Source organism: Gadus chalcogrammus, chromosome 15, assembly GCF_026213295.1.
Source record: "Gadus chalcogrammus isolate NIFS_2021 chromosome 15, NIFS_Gcha_1.0, whole genome shotgun sequence".
Lineage (NCBI taxonomy): Eukaryota > Metazoa > Chordata > Actinopteri > Gadiformes > Gadidae > Gadus > Gadus chalcogrammus.
In genome coordinates, this window is record NC_079426.1 from 11,222,631 (window position 1) to 11,242,524 (window position 19,894).

The following is a 19,894-nucleotide window of genomic DNA, read 5'->3' on the forward strand; positions in this document are numbered from 1 at the left end:
AAACGTAGAACAATTTGTTGTAGTTTATGAAGAGGGAAAAGTATAAGTCTTCACAAACATGAGTATAAAATAAAGCTATATTTAAAAGTTGTAAAACTCATTGTCTCTCTGTGTCTGTTTCGCTCTGTCTGTCTGTCTCTCTCTGTCTGCCTCTGTGTCTGTCTGTTTGTCTCTCTGTCTCGCTGTCGTCTCTGATGACAGACCAAGGTAAGCCGACACACCTTCAAACACTGGGTCTGCTTACGTTTCCCAACTGAGGCTAAAGATTAAAAGGGATGAGAAGGTGGACTTATAAAGGCTAGATAAAGCGAGGGAATCCCTCAAGCTCGGATATTTTCTGACATGAGAGAATACAGCTTCCTCTGTGTGTTTTGAAAAGTCGTGGCCTCTTCATCCACTCTAAAAACGTTGTGCCAACTTTGGTCCAACTCTGGAATAAGTTGGTCATTCTCCAACTTCTCCTTTTACTAATTGCTTCCTTGGTATAGGTTCAAATCCTCACTTTCTCTCCATGCCGTTCATGTCAAAACCATTTCCAACAACAAGCTGTGACATTCTTCCTCGCCCAGAGAAAAGAGAGTTTTTGTTTTGCTGTTGATTCCACTGTTCCATGCTCATGTCGAAATTGTATAAGCCTTCGTCTTCGACCAGTGAGGAGGAGTAAACTCTTATTTTCTGTCCCTCTACTATTTCCCTCTGAGTTTGATCCCCCCTCCCCTCCTCCTCTGTCTCTCTCTCTTAGAATCTCCGCTCCATTCGCCTAACACCAGAGTGCTTTTTAATCTGTGTTCTCACACTACTGTTTTCTTCTCCTCTTCTCTTCCCTCTCTCCTCCATGAATTGTCTTCTCTGCTTCCCCCCGGCTCCACTAACCCTTGACCCTTCAGGCTGGCAGTTTGAGGGTAAGAGGGCTCAACCTCCATGTTGTGTCCACCTCTGTTGCTCTCTGATGTTATTGCTTTGTGTCCATCCTCCGTCCCTCGCTGTCCTCTTCCCCCCGGTTTGCTTCCTCCCTTATCCTCTCTTTGTCTTTCTCTCGCCATCACTCACTTTCTTCCACTCTCTCTCAATCCTTCTTTTTCTCCCTCTCATTCTCTCCCTCTCTCTCTCTCTCCCGCTCTCTCTCTCTCTCGCTCTCTTGCTCTCCCTCTCTTTCTCTCACTCCTGCTCTCATTATTTATCTCTCCCCTTCCCTCTCATTATCTATCTCTCTCCCTCTCATTATCTCCCTTGCTGTTTTGTCTCCCTTCAGTGTTTTCTCCCCTCGTCGTCTTCATCGCTCCCTGTCCCTTTCCCTTTATCGATGAAGGTGTCGCTGTCGGTGCCCTGCTCCATGTGGCCCCCACCCCTCACACCAACCCACCTCACCTCCGTCTCCACCTTTCTGTCTGCAGCAGCCATCGCCCACACACATCACAAAGAGCCATAAGCTCAACTTCACTCAACACTCACACATACCTATATGCACACACACACTCACACACACACACACACACACACACACACACACACACACACACACACACACACACACACACACACACACACACACACACACACACACACACACACACACTCTGACACACACAAACATTCTGACACACACAAACATACTGACGCACACACACACTGACACACACACACACACACACACACACACACACACACACACACACACACACACACACACACACACACACACACACACACACACACACACACACACACACACACACACACCATTCCCTCCCTCCAGATCTGCTGCTGTCCGTCTCTGGGTGTTGCTGCCCAGTGGTTCTGTCTGTCCAGCGCTCTGCGTGGTTCGCACTACCCTCACAGCCTACCACTTATGTGCTGTTGCTGTTCCTCTCATCGTACAAGCTCCCCCACCTCCCCCAACATCCGCCCATCCCACCCCATAACGCACGCTTGTCTGCGTCTGTGTCACGGCGTGTGTCAGAGTGCAATATTGTCGCTCTCTTTGAATCTCTGTCATCGTTCAAAGGAGACGTGACAGCTTAGGATGGGTGATCAGACATGACTGGCTGTGATACGGGCTCTTTATTTTATTGTTTAATTTCATGTATTATTTCCGAGATTAATTTGTCAGTTTGAGGAGTTGTAGTGTTCCTGTTCTGTGGTTGGTGTTATTTATGTATTCACGACAGTTTTATCGTTAGATGTGTGTGTAGGTGCATAAGGGGGATGTTTTGGATTTTGGTGTATCGGTGTTTTCAGATTCAAATCATTATTAATAAATAATATCAAAGACTGTTTAGTTGGCTTTACCTTTTCAACCATTGACCTTTGGAACATGAGTGATGAGTTTTCAGGTTATTCTAGTACTATTGAAGGTTTGTAAATGATGGTTGTGTATTATTGTCCCTGATTGTGTATTCCTCTTCTTCTTCTTCTCCTCTGGGCGGGCGCAGAGTGTAAGCTGTCCCGTGGTGGGCCTCCCGCCACCATCGTGACCATCGATGAAGAAAGCCCCAACGGTAGGTCGCACGGCTCTCCAACTGGCTGCTCTCCGTCCTCCTGCTTTGTGTGTTTCACGGCGCAGTCTGACAATGAAATACATGCAAACCGCCAGGGCTTTTCTTCCCCACATTTATATTGCCGGGCCTCTCCATGGCCGAGGTGCATTTTAATGAACAAAACCCCATCTATCACCGCCTCCAAAAAAAAACACACAAAATCTGAATGTGAACTCTGCTGTCTCGATCGTTTCAGTATTTATCACCGCGTCCTTTGGCAGACACTTTCACTATCCAGAGTGACAGGGACACCTGCTCAAAGAGCAGCTAGAGGTTAAGGCGTCTGGCTGAAGGATGTCTACCGGTTAGACTGCAGACATTGGGTATCGAACCCAGTACCTTTTTAGCGTTATTAATATCAGAACATAAGCGATTGGCGGTGTGGTCGGTGGCGATGAAAACACCGTGCTCGCATCGTTTCTCTCAGCCACAGCGGTTAATCCAGACATTATGCGCTCCATCAGCACAGCAGCCCTCTGTTTCACCGTGATTAATTCGGTTCGACGCGCAGAGCCTTTGTGTACGAGGAGTGTGCGTGGGTGTGCATGTGTGTGTGTGTTAAGTAGCAGGTGAGGCGGGTGTTTGGTGCCACACAGGGACTCATTCATTAGAGATCCACCTCGCCGCTACCCGTCCCTCTCCCCTCCCTCCCCCCGCCCCCGTGTTTAAGTCCTTCCCTCCACGCTGCACCCGCCCGGCGACAGCACCTGATGGATTTGCGCCACGGTGCGTGCGTGTTCTGAGGAGGAGCTCGGCTCCGCCCCCGGGCTCCCGCCTTCACCGAGGCCCCCGGTGACCTTTTGACCTCCAGCGGAGATTACTTGGTCGTTGCTACTCCTGTGCGCTATCTGTGCCCGCCGGGTCTCCTCTCCATGCGTCATTCCTCCCTCTTATGAAGCTTCATCACTGCCTAGGCTTTGGTATCTTCTTTTATTTATGAGTATTAAGCTGCTTGGTGTGTGTGTGTGTGTGTGTCTGTGTGTGTGTGTGTGTGTGTGTGTGTGTGTGTATGTGTGTGTGAGTGGGTACATGCACGTGTGTGAATCTATATGCACGTTTGTGAATCTATATGTGTGTGTGTGTGTGTGTGTGTGTGTGTGTGTGTGTGTGTGTGTGTGTGTGTGTGTGTGTGTGTGTGTGTGTGTGTGTGTGTGTGTGTGTGAGTGGGTGCACATTATGTACGTGTTGTGTTAGTGTTGACGGGCCCCTGCAGGTATCCATGGTGGGGGCCACATGGGGCCCTAATGAGCAGACGCTCACTGAAGGGAGCAGCCGCTTGTTTGGTCAATGAGTGTTTAATCATCACACACACACACACACACACACACACACACACACACACACACACACACACACACACACACACACACACACACACACACACACACACACACACACACACACACACACACAAACACACACTCTGCTGAGCCGCAGCACGCTCAAGGCTCTGACACTTTTTACATGCGTGTGTGAGTGACTGATTGAGTGAGTGTAAGTGGGTGTGTGTGTGTGTGTGTGTGCGTTCATAGCTCTGTTTGTCTATTTGTATGAATACATGACATTTATATTTGACGAGTTACACCTTTTCACGCTGATCTCCATCCACAGAGTATAATTGTGCTCCGTGTGTCGTCTCAGTTCATTAATGTGGCGCTCTAATTCCACCTGTCAAACTGCTGCCCTCCTTGTTGCTCTGCGTGCGTGTGTGCGTGTGTGTGTGTGTGTGTGTGTGTGTGTGTGTGTGTGTGTGTGTGTGTGTGTGTGTGTGTGTGTGTGTGTGTGTGTGTGTGTGTGTGTGTGTGTGTGTGTGTGTGTACCTGTGGTTTGGGTGTGCTCCCTGATGGATTGCATTGCAGAAGGAGCACGGCGAAGGATGCCAAAGCTGTTATCCTGGAAGCGCCCCTCTCCCCACACGGCGTGTGCTGTTGTGTGTTTTGTGTGGGTTGTGTGTGTGTGTGTGTGTGTGTGTGTGTGTGTGTGTGTGTGTGTGTGTGTGTGTGATCGGGGGGGTTGTTTTCTAGTTAATCTCCCCCATACAGCCCTCATTTACCTGGGGTATGAGACTCTCTCGGCTCCGACGGCCTCTTCTCATTTATCCATTTGTGATGAAGTGGTGCAGGAGCCCCGTCCTACCCCTCGCGTTAATGAAATGTAAAATAGGCAAACCCGTTCATTATTGACCAAAGCAATTATCCACCTAAATGTGCTTCATCACGGTCCCCATCTGGAGGGAGACGGGGAACCAGACAAACCACGCTCGGTAATGGGATTCCTCGTCTTTCAGCGTCGCAGCCGCATTTCTCGTACGCGTATTGTCTGTCATATTCATGTGCATCGGGAGATGGAAATACAAACAAACATACCCCCCCCTCCCCACCCCGGCCCAGCCACCAGTCTGTGTGGCTTTGTTTGGTCTGGGTCAAAAGAAATTGATCCAAAAACGAAATCCCCCCTACTAACTTGTTTCCTTTCTGGACTCGTCGGAGAACACATTCAGTTCCACTCAACATAATGTCAGCTTCCTGAATGGAGAGCAGGAGAGGAAGACATAGGTGGGCGAGCAAACATCAAAACATCTCCAACTGTTATGCATCCGAGTCCGACTGCTTGTCCCTTTATGTTGTTTTGCTCCCGTCGGCTTTCGGATTACCGTTTGATTCGGGGTCAGACAGGGTTAGACCTCGGTAGACACATTGGGTGATAAAATGATAGAAATGTCTCCAGATAGAAGGATGACTGTCATATAGTTTGTAGAGGGAGAGAGAGATGTATTGAGACCGATAGATGGATATCAAAGTATAAATATATACTAGAGATGGACCGACAGACAGACATTTCGACAGACAGATAGGTAGATAGATAGATGGATATCATAAATAGTATATATCGATAGAGATGCATAGATAGATTAACGGGGGACAAAAAGGAAGATAGATGGATGAATATCATAAATATTACATACAGCTATATTGAGATACAAAGTTAGATCGACAGATAGACAGATGTAGATGGATGGATACATAACATTTTAGGTTTAAGAGGGTTCTCACGGTACGGTAAGGTAAGGTGTCCGCCAGGGAATCGCGAGTCAGCAGCTCAAATGGAGCGTCATATGTTTAATTTATCAAGGTTGCTGCGGCTCATGCACGCTGCCTGACAGGTGGCCGACACCACGCATATAAACCAGGAGGATAACATCTCACACAGAGAGAGAGAGAGAGAGAGAGAGAGAGAGAGAGAGAGAGAGAGAGAGAGAGAGAGAGAGAGAGAGAGAGTGTGCACAAAAACAAAGAAAACTGTATTCGAGAATAAGTACTACATGCACTCACTTGGAGAGAGTGCATGTAGTATTTGTTTTGGCTAAACATGAATGAATGTGTTTGGGTTAGAGAGGTAAAAAGAGAGGTAGGCTTTATCCTGATTGAGAAGTACAATGGATTGGCCGTCATCAGGGAGTTACACTGTTAATGAATCGTAGGGTAATTTCTCCTCAACTCAACACATACACCACACACAAACACACGCAAACACACACACACACAGAAATTAACACAGGCAGTGAGGCAGGAGTAGCTGTACCTCTGAATGTGTCTGCTTCCTTGGATTTTGGCCGGTTTCCATTGTCAAGCTTCCCGCTCTCAAAGAGGAAATTTGTCATTTTTATGTGTCAACTTATGGGCTGCATTCCAATGGTTTTAGAACAGCAATTTCTCTCGCCCTCCCTTCCCAATGTTCTCCCTGATCATCATTGTTCCCACTGTCCCCAGGCGTAGTCGGCTAGGGATGCAGCAAAGGGTGGCCGCTGAAACGGCTTCAGACAGTTGATACGTCGATGCATCCGACAAAGGACGTGCTTTGGGTAATTCCCCGACTTTGTAATTAGATATACGGCCCTAATGCAAGTCTGAAGGTTGTCATTGGTTCGGATCATCATTAGTCAACGTTTCCTGTAATGACTCTGAAGCAGCTGTCTAATTTCAGCACCGCTGTCCTCTCCCCCTGCTTGACCAAATGATACTGCCTGCCTGCTCACGAGTATAAGGAACGAGCGATGGGAAGGACTCAGAGGAAGGCTGCACTTGGTCGGATAATAATGTGTAAGACATGGCAATCAATGGAGCAAAACATAGTAATACCACATGGAAAACTGCCTCTGCCAGCCCTCACCGGGGAAAATCCTGTCACAGAGAACAGTACCCACTCTCTCTCTCTATTTCTTGACCCTTGACCTCCAACATGGGAGGCATTGCTCTACTTCCGGAAGCCGTTTCCCGAAGCATGCAATAACATGCACGTTTTCATTTCTTTGGCATACTTTGCAGAATAGGTGAATAACCCCAACCATTAGTTACCGTACAGTATATAAATAAGTGTGTTTCCAAAAGTTGAAGCAATGGGTTATTCCGACCAAAGCAACAATGCGATCGGTTTTTATGACACCAAGGGCAAGCGTCCGCCGGTCAGCTGGAAAACCATGTTGACGAATACCTTGTGATGGATTAATTAGCGATGTGGGCAACAGGAGAAACAGAATGAACCAGTGTCCTTGGAAGAATACATTCGAATTCAAGAATACTAAACAAGATTTGATGTGTTTTTTTCTAGGTATTTCTATTATTATCATATTATGTTTTCTGTTATCTTGTTATCACCTTATATTATTGAATGACCTATGATCTATATTGTATTATAGAATCATAAGACACAATTCTCCTTGTTGTGCATCTTCTTTTGTAGACAATGTGGCTCAGACTTTTTTCATCAGTCATCGTATACTACATCATAACAAAACAATAGTCTGTTTGAACAGGGATGGAGAGAGATGGAGAGAGAGACAGTGAAAGGAAGACACATGAACAGAGAGCCAGAGAGAGGGCGTCAGACACAGAGAGACAAGAGTGATGCAGAGACAGAGACACAACAACACAGAAAGGGAGATATAGAGACCGGCCACACACGCACACACACACCCACCCACACGCACGCACGCACGCACGCACGCACGCACGCACGCACGCACGCACGCACGCACGCACGCACGCACGCACGCACGCGCGCACGCACGCACGCGCGCACGCACGCGCGCGCACACGCACACGCACACACACACCCATAGATACATAGACAGAGAGTGAGAGAAAGAGAGGGACACACACAGATTCAGAGAGAGAGAGAGAGAGAGAGAGACTCGTCTTCCATATGTGTAACCTGCGTGGTCCTCAGTGGCCCTCAGGGAAGGGGGATACGTCTGTGGAAGCGGTGGGAGATATTAGAATATGGGAGTGTGTCCTAAACGGCTAATGAGAGAAGCTGTGCCCACGTGGCGTTTCACCTCGACCACCAAGGAATCATCACGCACCCGCTCTCCAAAAATGTATTCAGTCCCTCATGCTGTTTCGCCATCCACAACTTGCCATTAGTTCTGCCCTCTGTCCGCCACTTCCAGCCATCATTTAGCCACCGTTTTGGGCTCCTTCTACGTGACTACTCGCTCTCTTATTAAACTTTTATCCTATGTTTTGCGGCGAAGTCCGCTGTGTGCCCATTTCCCTGTGAAAATGTATCCTAGTTCACACACACACACACACACACACACGCAAACACCTTCAGGTACCCTCAGCACTCTCGTTAGGCTTCTTTTTTTTGTTAATTGATGCAAGACTCGCCCATCTATTTCTATGATCCCCTACCTGACAAACCTTTCATGTGAAAGCTCCGACACAAATGTTCCAATCAAAGCAAATTAAAAGCTAGCTCTGCTCCTCTTATCGTTTTCTCATTAAAATTCTGCCTGTCTATTTGCGATCCAAAACAAACGGATGCGAGGATTATGTCAGAGCTGTAAGACTTAACTGAGAAATCATTCCTCAAAGTGCTAATTTAATGTAAAGGGTGTGTTGTGTCTGTTGTTTTTGTTTTTGTGTGTGTGTGTGTGTGTGTGTGTGTGTGTGTGTGTGTGTGTGTGTGTGTCTGTGTCTGTGTCTGTGTCTGTGTGTGTGTGTGTGTGTGTGTGTGTGTGTGTGTGTATGAGTGTGTCGATATGCACTTGACGAGTATTTGTGTAAGTGAAGACATAAGAGCAGTGTGTGTGTGTCTGTGTGCGTGCCCCAATTACGAAAGCTTTCACAAATATTTGTGTTAACTTTCTCTCAACTACCCAGGCACACACAAAAACATAGACACATACAAACCCCCTACACACACAAATATGAACCGGTACACCACATGCGCACACAATACACGCACAAAACCAACTCAAACTCAAACCCATACACCAGACATATTGCAAATTGTGTGAAATGACTCCAAGGACAGCAGTATATAATTAGAGGGGGTCTGAAAGGGCAGGATTTGTGCATGGCACCTGCTCCTCCTTGATTACAGGGCTACTGAGGTACACCCATATAACACCAAACTGCTGCCGATTACGCTCCGCAATTACACTCCAGGGTGTACATAGAAAGAAATACGTCGAAATACGAAATACGTCAAACACTCAGTACAATACATATACTGATTACCAGGTAGATTTCAACGACTGTTGTTGGTCGGGCTTTGTGTTGTTTGGATACCAGCTCAAGCAGCTCTTCAAATATATTATTAAATGGGATCTTTCCCTTTAAGATTTATAATGATAAGGATATTTGTATGGGAGGGTTTTGATCATATTCCAAACAAGAATTTGAAGTCAGCGATCTTGAGGCTTCTTGACCAAATATTGTCGAACCATCAGGCAACCAGCTGTTATTTTCTGAACCAAGATGGTGGCTCGGAATGTAGTTGACATTATGTGAAACCCTCCTTAACAGTCCTGTGGAAATGTCTTCATTCTGTTGTGTATATTGTGTACACGTTATCCGGTAATTTGCATTTTCAACTGGTAATGAGATTACAGAACATTCATTTAGTAATTTCCCATGCACATCGATTTGCCTAAATCACCACATTAGCCAGGGCATACAATGAAAAGATTGGCCACTGCATTTAATGACTGCATTCCATTCCTTAATTCATAATACCACAATGCAGGGAAATAAGATTCAGTGTAGCCTTTCCATGGTTCCCAATACCAACTCTGGCATGCCAATTTCATTATGCAGGATTAGAATCCTGTACGCACAATCAGCCAGATTGAAATCTAGCTGATTGCATACAGGATATGCACAGATGTGTATTAACATGCTGATGTATTAGGTCATGCCTGCCTGCCTAGTGACTAAATCTATGACCTTGAAGGTTTTGTTGTTCCCTAGATTCACCTCTTGAATTTAGAACCAAAAAAATAAAAAAAATAAAAAATACTTGAATGAAAAACAGTGATTATTGTGCATTCTCCCTGCATCACTGCCTTACAACTGTCAAATGACTGACCACTGATCTTCGGCTAAGACCTTCCTAGACAAACCCAAGCTTATATAATACCAAGAAAAGCTTCAAATAGGATAGCAAAAATATCAAAATTGTGTTTTCAAATTAAGCCTGCCCTTTCCCCTCGCAATATCTCTAGCCAAACCCAAGCTTATATCGAGTATCTTAAATCACCCACAGAATTTAAAACAGACAAAATAAAATAACACAACTAAATAATAATCAACAAAATCATATAGGTCTCCCACCACCTTATACATAGATACTACATTTGGTCCTTAATTATACCTAATGCCTAAATGTACCCCTGAAATGTCAAATGGGCCAGAAAAATACCTTCCAAAGACTCGTATCATCTCCACCTCATCAGGCTTGGCGGCTGTAGATTTTGATAACGAGCTACTGAGGAGAATGACAAGTTCTGCCTGCTGGGACGTGGTTAAGGCGCCGGGTCGAAGCTACAGCTGAGGGTAGCAGTATAGAGCTAGCAGCCTTGATCTCTCTTCCCATAATTTACCAGAAGAATAATCCCATATTCCCTATAGCTCCTCAGTGGTATAATAAGGAACAGGGGAAGAAATACGGAAGACTGACAAGATCAGACAGTTTTTTTTCAGTTTGTTCAGTTGTGAGTGTGAAGGTGTGTTTTTGTTTATCTGTGTTTCAAGGGTTTTAATTGTGGGGAAATAATGTTTCTGTTGAGCTTGAGTGTGAGACAGCGATAGCAACATGGCCACTTTACGTAAATCAGAACACTTTGAGTTACGCATTTGAAATAGCATCAGGGCTCCGCAGTACTAGCAGCAAGATAAGGCTAAATTCGAATGGAGCTATATAAGTATGGAACTTCCAAGCAGGTGTACACTTTAAATGTGTTATCCGCTTCATTGAAATAGGATGTCGTTTTATATTTAAAAGGGGTTGGTGGCTTTAATTGGCTGCGGTTCTCTTGGGGTATCTGCCAGGTGAATGGGTTAAAAAGGGGTCCATCTGAGGCAGCCCTGAGTTCAGGCTGGGTTGGCCGTAATTGAAATGGCAGCAGTGTACTTTTCCTATTCTCTTTACAAACATTGAGAAATCTGCACAGGGGAGGCCAGCTGCCACACAAATGATTGAATGTAGGATACTGGCTTGATAGGTTGGGCTATTTTCTTGCTATTTCTGAGCATGCAGATATATATTTCTTGGCCCCTATGGGTGGTACATGTGTGATGACAGTATGCTGATAATAATGTCCTAAAAAACGGATTCCTCAGATTCCTTAGTGTGGTCCAAAAAAGGTATTTTAGAACCTACACTATGCAACAACAACAACAACATGTCTGTGATGCTTTTGCACTCAGTTGCTTGTCGGTGACATTGTGAGAAAATACACTGGGAATCAATAAGCAGACAATGGCAACAATGGGCTAAGCAGGTTAACAATAGATCACCACATTTTGTACACATTCTACGACAGAGACAGTACAGAGATAACGAAATGTAGTTGGAGATCTAATATATATATATTATATTATTGTCTATTGATTAAAAAGCCACTATTTTCTGTGTTTAATCAAATTGACTTCAGTGTAAACAAACATGGCGGACAGCGGCTTTGAACATCCTAAAGGATAACAAAATAATTATATTATAATAACTATAATTATATCTATTTCATCATCTCAATCATATCATCCATTCCATAATATATTCAAATATGATAATATAACAGGATTTAATCCGAGGCAATTTAGGGTGATACAGTGAGTGCATAGATTGTTGGCCCCTGTAGTCTGAATCCAATCCCTAACTCTGGCGGTGTTATGGTCTTGCTATACCAGCTCAGCCAGACAGGACCTGTATTATTTTAATTGACTGGAGGCCAATTAGGCGAGTTTGTCTCTCGGATAGACAAATGACCTGTTCAACCATTGAACAGTTTGGGCGTTTGTTTACAAAGTTTGCTTGGCTGAACGAAGGGCTGTTGCCTGCAAATTGGAACAATTATAAAGTGCAAGAAGTTGTATCCTCACTTCTTAATGATGACTAATATGGGTAAAGGTATTGTAAATGTGCATGGGGAGTGTTTGCTGGTATCCGATGTTTGGTATCCTCTGCACATTCTCAGAGCTTTCATTGGTTTTAAAGTGCTTTTTTGAAAGATTTTAAAGCTACATATTTACATTCCTGTCACAAAGCGTGAAGCTCGTAGCTTCACATCCAAGGGTAAATCTTACGCTGATGATACGGGCACTAATTTAGCGGATTAAACCCAGTTCTGAGGATTTGAGGGGAGAGAATACTCATGCAACAGTGACTGCTTTGTACATTCAAATGGAATAGGTGGATTTCTCCTGGCATAGCTGTCAACCGCATCTCAGTCTTATGAAGTGTTACTCATCCTTTCTCTACTCCTGTACTGCAGCTGCATCATTTGATTGAAACCGAAACACAAATGTTTTCCCTTCAACTATTACCTTTGCGTTTAAAATGTTGTGATAAAAAAGTTATCTGAGTCCCCCTTCTATTCATGATCTTCATTGTGTTGATCAGATATCCATTCAACCAAAATTCATATTTTACAGCACCCTATTAGTCTGGAAGGCATAACAAAGCAACTAACTTACCCATTACTCTAGTTCTCCCTGGAACCTGATCAGGTACGCCCCATAGAGTATCACGTAAGGCAAGGAGGATTCATGGGGCCGACGTGTATAACATCTGCTGTGCTGTTGTGTTCCTCTGTCTGATCTATAGGTAGCTAGTGTTAGCGGGAATGCCCAATCAGAGGCTATGTGTGATCCGATCCCAGCCCATCTGAGGGTAATCACGGGTTATTAATGGTTATCAAGCATTTTGAGCGCAGAGATATATATTTGGTACGTCTCCCCTCTGTGTATGGACACTGGTTTGTAACAGGGGATTTTTAGCTGTGAATGGACATTGCATGCGGGCACTTTGACAGCTGTGTGTGTGAGCACGTGTCTGGGTATTGTGTGCGGTTGCAAACAGGTGTTTGCTCTTCAAGTACTCCATAATCTGAGGTTGCATACATAGTAAACATATATATAAAATATATGTCACATATATTTAGCATGTAACCAACTGGATTATAACTATATAACCTATCACTTTAAATAAATGTTACATTATAAACCATGATGCATTATTAACTGTTCACTTATTAACTTACTAAACACAATGTCACGACTTCACACCTTCTTAAATTTGTCCTTTTACCAAAATATGTTCTGGGTTTGATGTTGGTTTGGCGTTGCAGCACCTCATCTGAAGTTACAGCACACACCAGCCAAGTAGATTAATATTTGTATATGTAAATATATCATCTGGTGCCACAACACACACATACACACACACACACACACACACACACACACACACACACACACACACACACACACACACACACACACACACACACACACACACACACACACACACACACACACACACACACACACACACACACACACAAAAACATATGGCAAAAGCAGCAGCAGTAGAGTAAACAACCGATTCCCTTCTTTATGAGGTTGGGAAGACTCAGAAACTCCTGAAATCCATAAAAGCACAGGGAGTCTCAGCACCTTTACACTGTATTATAAATTGACTGGAGCAATTTGCCCTACTACACCCAAGTCAAATTGACTTAACCCTACCTGAGTAAGTGTGGGTGGAGGAGGGCTCTCCACCCCAATTCCTCACCGACCCGTCCTCGCTCCCCAAACAAGTTGCCAAACTCCCCTGGGGGGGAACTATGAGTTATTGTATGGAGAGGTTGGTTCCAGAGAGCCGCGATGGGGATTTATTGGCAGGCTGGGCTCGCGTCAGTCGGTCTCTATCTCCGTCACTACGCCAATAACAGCAGGCATGATGCCATCCCCTAGGTTGTGTTAAAAATAGACAATATCTCCATTGTATATTTCACAATGTGACCAAGGATTCTACATTATCGAGTTTTCCCTTTTTTTCACTCTGTATCCGCTGCAGGCCTTTTTGCTTTAGTGAGAAGCTGTTCTGCCAAACTTTGTGTTATCACCAGGGGAGGAGATCAATTGACTGGCGGACTCCCCTGCTCCAGCTGCTGACTCCGTCTCAGTCACTGGAGACAGGTCTTCGGTTTAATCTGGGTGGGTGGAGGTCTTTTCTGTCCACCCCTTGACGCCATTGTCTTACACTAAACATAAACCAGCAGTAGGATAGTCTGGTTAGGGGATTTGTTGAGTGTAAAATGACTGCAAATTCGCCAGTCGTAGATTGTTAATTGACAATTTATTTATTGTATTTGAAATACAGGACACAGTAACGCTATAGAAAAAAAAGTGCATAAAAGTATAAAATCTAAATCCCAAAACATAAATATAAAACCTGTCCTCGAACAATCTGCAATAAATAAAATAAATTAAATAATAAGCCACAGAATATGGATGAGGTATTCTAAGAGCCATCTACCCTGAGGAAAATTTCAAGAACACTTGACACAGGAATATAATAGTTGGTGCATACTGCATAACAATATAAAACAGTGTACTTGGAAATCATGTCGAGTGAGCTGGACACTTCAGTGACCAAGAAATTCAAATCTTTATTTATTTCAGGCCCCGTTGATGCAAAAAAAAATATTTCACAAACATTTGGCACATTATCAATTCCTGGAATTCAAAAATGTGTAAGTAATGTCGAAATATAGGACAATATAATAATTTCACAACAGTCTGAAACTACTGTATTATTCAATCTGAAATGCAGCAAAAATATTTTAAGGGATTCAAATAATTGGGGAAAGCAGTAAGGACTAATGGCGTTTTTTCACGCTAATATCCCGGCTCAACTCGATTCGATTCGGTGTGGCAGCCCGGCTGGGTTTTGCATTCCCATCACAACCGGGCTTCCTGCTTGAAGGTTTTTCTTTAACTGATGAAGCGCTTGTCTTGATTCAACACACACACACACACACACATGTATTGTAGCCTATTATCTTTGTATTATAGCATCCGTAAGATTGTTTTGATTTGTGTAGGAGACATATAATACTTTCTGGTTGTTTCAGATGGACGGAACCCACACAATGATAACGCCGATGATGGATTTAGTTTGACATGCACTGTTCCTTATGGTTTGCTTCCTAATCTCAATAGCTCATTGAGAGCGGATTTATTCCAGATTAGTCTTGTTTAGACATTGGACAATATTTCCCAGAGTGCCAAAAATGATGTGCTTGATATAAGGAGAAAAGCTTGTTGAATGTCAATATCAGCAATCTAAAAGCAAATCAGTGCGGCACGAAACAAACCAGGTCTCTCATGCTGTGTCGCTTACGCCATTTTACCATTAGCACTTTTCGCTGTGACGAGTCGTACCAAGAGATGGACCATCTCCAAGGTCTGGCCAATGCGAGCCCGACCCCCGACCATGTTAATCTGTGTAATATGACGCTTTCAATGAACAAGATCACACAGCTCACTTTATGAGTATGGAGCCACACCATAACACGCTGGCTGCGACTAGCTTGTGCAATCAAGTCTGTTAGTGCTAATTCTTGGCCACATCACACCTCATAATACTAGTTCTCCGCCATATCACACCTCCTAACACTAGGAGCTATGGGACTGTGACTTTAAACTTGTTTTTTGCAAAATCCTTTGCTTTAGAGACACATGTAACAACTTAATGCTCTCACGTAAGGCTCACAAAGACAGAACCTTTGTGGTAGTCAAACCCAGTGAACTGAAATATCTATAAATGTAACATAAAGTTAATGACTCTTTTCAGTTATCGTCACATACCTCAGATTCAAGCCGAAAATGGCTGCACACATAGATGTTCGACATCGACCTGTAATTACTATAATTAATAATTGCCTCATTGTCAGTATCTTCAATGTTGCACTTCCCTGAAAACAATGCAATGCAATTCACAGCTATGAACTCTAATTAAGAAAAGCAGTACACTACAAGAAGAAATTCACTGTAAATGTACATCAATTTGTTACAGAGGAGGCATCCTTGGGCAAAAATGCTATTCGTCCAAAGATGTCTAAGTATATTACTCTGCTATACATGTTCTACTTTAGAATAGAATAGAGTCCTCAGCATGTGCTGCAGGAGTTTCCTGCTGTCGACCGAGATGTCAATGATGGAATCCATTTGGTCTCCTCTGTAGTAATGAGTTAGTTTCAGCAGATCCGCCTGGCTGCATCTTTCACAGACCTTTATCATTAATGGCTTTCGATCGTTGCTTTACAGCCGGGATGGTTGGGGGAGGGGGGGGGGGGGGGGGGAGCAGTTTGATTGCGGGCACCTAGTGAGCAGCATAGATTATTTAAAATCTCCTTTGGTAGGTTGACAGCTGTCATACTCAGATCTACGGCGGGTTTAACAAGTCATAGATCTCTTGCATGTTGAGCTTGAGGCCCTGGAGAACTTTCACAAGACTCTGTCCTACCACTTCTCCAGGGCTGGGGAAATTGTTATCTCGTCTCGTCTTCTGATTCCTTCATTAGTCTCGCCTGAGCAGGCCGCCACCAGGTGACCTAGAGAGATGCTAAAATTCGGAGGGGCGCAATTATTTTCATAAAATTGATTGATGCAATAGCCTCAGAAAGTCTAGTAACAACAACATAATGCAACTTTTTTTAATCAGAGAATATCTTTTGATATATCTTTTGAAGATTTATTCAAATTCAGCAGGGGCAGGCTCATAGAAGAAGTTGTTAGCGGCTTTTGTAATGCCCTGAAATGGGAGCATTTGAATTGACAAACGTTGAAAAAATGTTTCTTTAAGTCACTCGTATGATGACTGGATTGTCAAAATAATAGCAATGCAGCTTTCACACTCTATTTGCTGTACTTGAAGGAAACCTCTGGATTGTATCTATCCAAATATCAGCAAATTGTTCTGATATACTACTACGGAAATGCAGGCCAAAGATGAGACTTTTAAAGGGAAGTTAATTACAGTGTATCCCATAGATGGGCAGCAATTGGCCATTTAATGGCTAATTAATGAACATTTTTATTTTACTGATTAAATGGTGCGTGGGGTTAAACCATTTTGTACGAACATACTGAAACTTAAATGGGAAACCGGCTGCAAATGAAGAATGAGATGAAGGGTGAACAGGTAATAGCTATGGTCAGATAGCTTGGCACAGAAGACACTTTAATCACGTGGGTTTCATACGTATTTTAATAGTGTGCTACAAGTAACCTGAAATTGGGATTAACATAAATTCACAATGACTAGAATTTACGTCAGATATAATGGTAAGAATGAACTGAATAATATACAGTATTCTCTGTTTCCGTTCCCGCAAATGAAATGAATAATGTTCCAATTTACCCATATAATATATCAGTTAGTGTAAAAGGCACACTGCCTAATTCATCACATTCATCGGTTGGTTGTCAAAAACAGGACATTTGAGGATCCCCATGGTGAGGTGGTGTAGACGGCCAATTCATGTGAACCGCTCATGAATTCTGTGTGGGAGCCTTCAGGTGATGTCTGGTGAGGACGAGTTTTTTTTACAGATTGCCTACTCCTCCATCTGTCTTCCAATCTGTCTAGAATAACTGGGGTCATTTACCTTAGTCTACTCCACACTTTTTTTAATGGAAGCCTTTTTTTTATTTCTGCATGTAGGTTCTATCATTTAGTCTGTGTTACATAACGTCTATTTTTTCAATCTGTCACTACCTCCCACCTGACGGCAACCAGGGATCAAAGCAGTGTTTTATCGACCAATTTTTACATTTGGCAAATGTCTGCTTTTAAAACCCCTTGTGAACCATTCATAATGATGAATCAAAAGCAAGAATTCCCCAAAGTTTTGCGTCACTTTGCAACCCATTATTGAAATTGAAGCCGTTACCGTTACCTGAAGCTGGCGTTCCTTCAGAAACACGATTCCAGTATCTGTTGCAACAGTATGTGGACTGATACACTATTGACCAAAAAAGTCCTTCCCCTCTGGGCAGAGATGCTTCACTGTGAAGCCCAGATCAGACGAGTCCCCCAACATGATGATTGTGTTTGAGGAGGCACTGACCACTTCCTGGGAAAAGCAACAGGCTGCTGAAGATAGTCGTTTTTTTATTTTATTATTCTTTCGTTTTTTTTATGAATTTATACTTGGAATATCTGTTGTGGCAAGAGGCAGAATCATGCTGAAAATAAAAATATAAACCAAACCACAAATGTAAGAATGATCCCTTTTGGTGACACACACACACACACACACACACACACACACACACACACACACACACACACACACACACACACACACACACACACACACACACACACACACACACACACACACACACACACACACACAGTCTTTCAATCACTCTCCCACACAAGCATTTACAATGTCACGATTTAATGCAAACCATATCGTAGAAGACTTCATCAAGTCTTTTTCTAATTTTCAAGCTCAATGTTTTGACTTGGTCTTTATTTTGATGTGAATTATTTGTGCCACATTGAAATGAATTCCATTGATTGGGACTGATGGTGAATTGCAGGCTTAGGCAATTGCGTTTGGCAAGATGAGTTGCCTCTTGGCAAGGCGATTGGAAATCAGCACGGAGGGGTAATGAAGCGGACATATTTTCAAATGCGTGTGTGCCATTTTCTCAGGTCAGCACAACAGTTAATAATCTGTTTAGAACAAAATATCTGGCAGACAGAAGTCTTGAATTGTGTTTTTTGCGCAGGCTTGTCTTGATTGACCAACTTCTTGTTTTACTGAATGCTTATCAGATCAATAAACCTATGTAAAGCACAAACATTGTATTCACTTTCCATATTGTCATTATTTTAAACATATAATGTTGGCCTTATAATGAACCAACAATTTCAAATCAAACACTTACTACATATGATAGACATAACCTATTCAGTTAGTTTTAAACTTAAAGTTATACTACAGCGCAAAACGCTGATATTGTTACAAAACACCCAAGTTCCTATTTAAAAACGTTCATCAGCATAATCAGCCTCGTAAATCCATAATTGACTTTGGCTTTGCAAGCTTGGGGCATGGTCATGATCTCCTTACAGCTGTTGAGGCTCTGTGTTCATGGGGCAGGCCCTGGTAGTTTGTCCCTAGTAGTGCTCTGTGGCTCATGCTGCTGCGTTACTCATTTGCTCTAGGTCTGCCACTTGTCTCGCTTAAGTGTGAACACAGGAAACTTCATAGCTGAGTTGGTCTTTGATGATGAGCATGCCCTCAAACTATACTCACCTCGCTTTCTTTGTCGTTTGCTTTGAATCAATCTTCTATTTTTTTTTTACATAAGATGTTTGAGCTAATGTCAGCAATATTGTCGCCTACCTGCCCACAAAGATCTTACATTATTTCCGCTGCAGGAATGAAAGGCCACTTAAGGAAACAACCTTTTCAGAATGGAGCCGCAGTGTCAGTTATTAGATTGTGACTGATATCATTTGTGGTAAGAGGTGGCGAATTGCTGCTTACAACCGGTGCGACTGGTACTACAAGATATGCTTGCTCAATTGTCAGCAATTTTCTAAACCAAAGCGTCGCAATCAGCCATTGAATGACATTATGCTCATGCCGCTGCAAATTAACTGAATCAGAATGAGATGCGTCATCACTAAGATGTTCTACCACTTCAGTTTGACATGTTGGGAGGAAATTTGACGGACCTTGGGTTGATACGCTGACAACAAGTTCACGCCTGGCAACAAGGTTATCGCTAGTGATTTGCAAGGGGAGTCCTTGTCATATCAATTAAGTAGTGCTTTAAGATGGAAATATGTACATGTGCAATCAAATCATTTTTCATAATCACATATACCCACGAATTGTCAAGGTTGGGGACTGTTCAGATGATGTCAGTAACCTTAGAGTATTTCTGCAGACAGCTTGTTTATCTTCCACCTCAATTCCTTTAGGCCATGGTTCACAGTGCTTGTAATGTTGATTCCTCCATGTAGGAGCTCCCTTCCTG

At 43.3% G+C, this 19,894-nt stretch overlaps 1 protein-coding gene across 1 annotated transcript in view; it reads left to right on the plus strand.

Moving 5' to 3' along the window:
• The window catches only part of pcdh15a (protocadherin-related 15a), a 409,668-nt gene that overhangs the window by 254,163 nt on the left and 135,611 nt on the right, over positions 1-19,894 (plus strand). The window contains exons 7-8 of the mRNA XM_056608756.1: positions 888-902; positions 2,433-2,498. Of these exons, the coding sequence (XP_056464731.1) occupies positions 888-902; positions 2,433-2,498 (81 nt within the window). The remainder of the gene's footprint in view (positions 1-887; positions 903-2,432; positions 2,499-19,894) is intronic.